General features: G+C 37.1%; 1 protein-coding gene across 1 annotated transcript; it reads right to left on the reverse strand.

The window, feature by feature from the left end:
• Window positions 1–541: 541 nt before the first annotated feature.
• Window positions 542–3,821, reverse strand: LOC113016425 (glucagon-1-like). The gene is made up of 6 exons (XM_026159253.1): window positions 3,186–3,821; window positions 2,930–3,036; window positions 2,078–2,233; window positions 1,417–1,533; window positions 802–945; window positions 542–701 (listed from the first exon to the last, which is right to left on the reverse strand). The coding sequence occupies exons 2-6, from the start codon at window positions 3,025–3,027 to the stop codon at window positions 677–679; spliced, it is 540 nt and encodes a 179-aa protein (XP_026015038.1). The 5' UTR covers window positions 3,028–3,036; window positions 3,186–3,821; the 3' UTR covers window positions 542–676.
• Window positions 3,822–4,621: the final 800 nt, after the last annotated feature.

A 4,621-nucleotide genomic window follows, 5' to 3' on the forward strand; every position in this document is an offset into this window, starting at 1 on the left:
TCATTTTTTAAAAATGGTTTTGCAGGTTGGACTGTTCCTTGGAAAAAATAAGCTCTCTAGATGTGTCATTTTATGTTCTAGTTCAGTATTATAAGAATTACAATACGGTGATAATTAGTTTTAATACTTAAATACTTTTAAAGTGTTTTTGTCTGAATATTTTTTATATAATTTTACTTAATTAACCTTTAAATACAAATGTTTCGCAGCATTTACCGGTGCATGTTTACATGAATAAAGAATCCAGATCCTTCCTCAACCACATATCTATACATTTCTATGAAGTTCATCTTTGTAATATAAAACAGGACTGAAGCTGAAAAAACAGTGACTGAAAACTTTATTTTGCAGAGCAGAATATTAATATAATGACAATCATAAGCTAGATGTGCTTTCCATAGGTCTACCTGAGATTGAGCGTTTTTGTGTTCGTGTTAAAAATATAGAAAATAATTTAAAATTGTAAATTGTAAAATTGAATTTCTTCTTTTGTGTAATGTAAATTATACGGAAGAGTATTTTATATGTTTTGTGTCTTTGCCTTACATTCACAAAAAGTAAAAAAGAAAAACTTAAATATAGTTTTGACAATACATCATGCAAAGCAGAATGGCTTTCAATTCCTCCTGTGTATGGCTTTGTTTACAGCATGCAGGGAGCGACATGGAGCAGACTCTCATTCATCTGCTTGTCTTTTCTTACTGAAAAGAGAGAAAATTACAATCACGGCAATGCTCAGTCAATAAAAAAGACCTTTAACCTCTAGCATTTGCCAAATCAGCCATGATGATTTGATGTTACCTTTCCCCTGAAGGCTTGGAGGTCATGACCCAGAGTAAATATTCCTTGGCGGCCATGGAATCCAGTACCTTGTTCACATCGCTGGTGAAGCTTCCATCTACGTGCCTCTTGCTGAATGTTTCACCCCATCTTTCCATTTCAGATCTGAGTATGTACACAGGCACACAATGTAAACACTGCCCCCTAATGGTCAGTAACCCCACAGTACGGAAACCTGACAATTTAGCTGTAAAATTTGATCTGCACTGGAGAAATCATCAGTTTTTCATATGATTATTTTCATCATAAGTGAAAAGATTGTTCTGGTGTAATCATTTCCTAACTGCTTCATTGTCTCTTTGCATGGTTCATGTCTCATTGCACAGTGTGAGTAAGATATGATCAACACAGTGGAAAAGTTCAAGTGATTTATTTTGGCACAATCACAAGAAACACTAAGGGAAAAAAGCAGTGGAAAGGGGGAAAAAGGTTGAAGAAGCAAGAAGAATCAGCTGATTAGCTCGAGTTCTCTGTTTTGCTCTCCCCATCATGGTGGAATCAGACACAAGCAGGCCATTTTAGAAGGTTTGGGTATTGTAGGAGGAGATACACGTGAAGAAAAGAAGGGCGGCCTACTCTCTTCGGACTTGTCCAGACTTGAGGTTGGCAACAAAGTCTTTGATTGCCTGGTCTTTGAGGAAGGAGCTTACATCACTGGTGAAGGTGCCATCTGCATGTCGCTTCTCGCCAGCACTAAAAAACACAGACACGGACCACTTGATATGTCTTTTTTATACTAATGGAACATATGAGTCAATTATAAAGGCGCTTTCTTATTTGAGGTACCTTATATTTACACTCTAGTGCTTTTAAATGTAAGATTTTACATTTACAAGTATAAAAGATCAACTCACTAAAGACTGGCTCTGAATTCCTCACAAAATGTGTGGCTTGCTGGGCACATGTGTCAGATGCTTTGGAAATAACCTGTTTAAGGCCAATGGACAGGCAAATAGAGAAATACTTCTTTTTATTATTATTCTTATGACCCCTCTGATTTATCTGCAGAGGCTTTAGAAGGGCCAGGCCCCTAGTTTGAGAGCCAAAATGCATATAAATACATGAGATGTTAGGCTGCTTTTCTTGCATACTCCTTTACTGCTGCTACTTTAAGCACTATGTTGTATTACGTGTTTCACTTGTACAATTGAACACTACTCTGCTAGTATCCTTGGCTACTTTAAAAGATCAGTTCTAGTGTCTTTTATCACAAATTTCACACTGTTTTCACACTGACCCGCTCCTCTTGTTGTTCATCAGCCACCGAACAAAGTCCTGTGCTTTCCTGTCCTCCAGATATTTACTGTAGTCATTTGAGAAAGTTCCCTCTGAATGTCTCTTCATGCTCGACAACTCCACAGGCTCATCATTTAATGTGTTGTCTGATTCAAAACTGCAAGGGAGAGCAAAGTAGGTACCACTGAAGTGTTTTCCATAGCATATCATATTTCTACATATCTATATAAATCTCTAGGAACACTAGGAGTATAAAAAAGAGAAGTAAAAGAAAGGGGAACCGAAAGGAAGCACTTTGTTCTTAAACTTAGCATTGTCATATATAGTACATGTATCCTTTGTCCTTCCCTTTAATCCTACATTATGTATCACTTGTTTCAGGGTCACACTAAAAAGTTAATCAACCATAGGTTCTATGAGTCAGTATCAGGTCATGTAGGAATTTACACTACAATAAAAACAGTTTTTAATTGCATTTCAGCATAATCTTTAAAGCTTTTTCTTGTTTTTTAATTCAGTTGGAGAGACTTTTTCTCATACGGAAAATATCTTCTAAAATATCTTTTAATTTCTTTTTGACGTATTTTATAGTTGACCTAGCTCTGAATTATGTTTCAATAGGCTCAGGATACTGGGGAGCTTCCCATAATGCACTAAGCATTTCTTTTCCCTCTCTGTTTTTTATACACCCCTACTGTTTAATCACTGTAGGGTCTTTACCTTACAGTATAACTATTGTTGTGAATCTGTGCTATATAGATCAAATTGAATGGAATTGTTCTTGTGATTTAGTCACAAGAGTAACACAAGGGTGCTAAAAACAGCTTTATCTTAAAGAAGCGTTTCGTTGTACCTTAAGCTGTCATCAGCATCATGCAGAGGAACCTGCCAACTGCTCTGGACAAAGCCGAGGACCAGGAGGATGCCAGCCAGGGAGTGAATGCTTTTCATGGTGGTGACCTGTAACAGGGGACAACACACACAAAAAAGAAATAAAACATTCAACCAAACAAAGAAACATTTCCCCCACCCAGAAAAAAAAACCAAGAAAAAAGAACTTGACGGCTAAAAGTAAAATACCTTCTCCACTGCAACAAGATACAACTCACCTTTTCTTCTTTCTTTCCAAACACCCGCTGTTAGTTCCACTGCTTATTGCTGGTGTCTGCATCTAACCACCCTCTCTCACTTTGCAGCCTTATATATTGAAAGAAGAGCTGCATAGGTGGGTCTTTTTTCCCACTCTTAGAGTAACAGTTCCACCTATTACTCTAAACCTATTAGACACACCCATTACACACGGGGCCTGTTGACTGAATAGATGAGCCGACCGTTTGCTCATGAAGGAAAGGTGCCAGTCAAGCGTGATGCCAGCTGGTCCTTCAGTGTTAAGGTCAAACAACCGCAGTTCATCCTGTCAAACAGAAAGTTGGGGAGATGCTTTAATGTGCTACTGTGTCATTGCGATCGGAAGCAATATTTGTGGCGTCATAACTGGATGGAGGTTGTGGAGTCTTCCGTTCAGAATCAAAAGATCGGAAATCTCTCTCTCCCCCCTTTTTTGCATCAGTTGCAGTTATCTCTGTTTAACCAAGCTGACTATTCAATAATAAATACACACATACAGGTGGGTGATGCTACATGACTGTCACACATAGACCAGATATTTAATTTGCTGGAAATTAAGGTTTATTAGTACAGGATCAGGGCTGGAACCTTTCACTTTGACACTAAATTTTGCTGACTTTTTTTGTGACATTGAATATTGATCATGAAATAACATTTTTTTTTAGAGCACTGACATCCAGAAATATTATTCAGGTGCTGGATTTAAACATAAGCTTAGTGACAGCCCTCTTCCCCATATTTAGATTTTCCTGGTGCTGTGGATCCACGGCTGGATCAGGAGGGGTCAAGGAATCCCAAAAAGGCGTTGAATGCACAACACTACTCAGTATCAACTGGGTCTATATAATGAAGGAGAAAATCAACAAGACTGTCTTCATATAGTGTCACAGATTTTTACAAAGGGACAAGAAAACTTCAGGTATTACTATTTCATCACCGGGACCTTTCCCCCCAAGAGTTCCGATACTACATGGAACCAACTGTTTGATATGACACATATTTAAACCAGATGTCTTTGACAAAAAACTCCCACTAACCCAGGTACACTAGTTTTCACCTGAGCTACACCCAACCCACTAATGACACCATACTTTAAATACCCCTTAAAATTGAAAGTGAAGCAAGAAGATTTTTTTTCCTCATTGTTAATTATTTATTACATTAGAAAAAACTCCATTAACAGTTTTACAAATGTCATAAAACTGTATCAAATACTTTGATGTGTCTATGCTTAATACAATGCTGTAGAAATTTTAAATGTCCAAGTAGTTCAGGTTCACTAAAATATTCCATTACACTCAGTTCCCATTTCATTCTTTGCATTATTATACTTTTTCTGCTGGCCTCTAAATGACATTTTAAACAATAAATGTACACTTAATATATTTCTAGAAAAATAATTTTTTTCACATATAGG

Source organism: Astatotilapia calliptera, chromosome 23 (assembly GCF_900246225.1).
Source record: "Astatotilapia calliptera chromosome 23, fAstCal1.2, whole genome shotgun sequence".
In the NCBI taxonomy this organism is placed as follows: domain Eukaryota; kingdom Metazoa; phylum Chordata; class Actinopteri; order Cichliformes; family Cichlidae; genus Astatotilapia; species Astatotilapia calliptera.

Excerpts from the sequence above, each read along its gene's own strand:
- LOC113016425 (XM_026159253.1), bottom strand. The coding sequence starts at position 3,027 with ATGAAAAGCATTCACTCCCTGGCTGGCATCCTCCTGGTCCTCGGCTTT. Across the intron at positions 946-1,416 it reads TCTGGACAAGTCCGAAGAGA|ATCTGAAATGGAAAGATGGG; the intron begins GTAGGCCGCCCT and ends GTACATACTCAG. Across the intron at positions 702-801 it reads TCCAAGCCTTCAGGGGAAAG|TAAGAAAAGACAAGCAGATG; the intron begins GTAACATCAAAT and ends CTCTCTTTTCAG.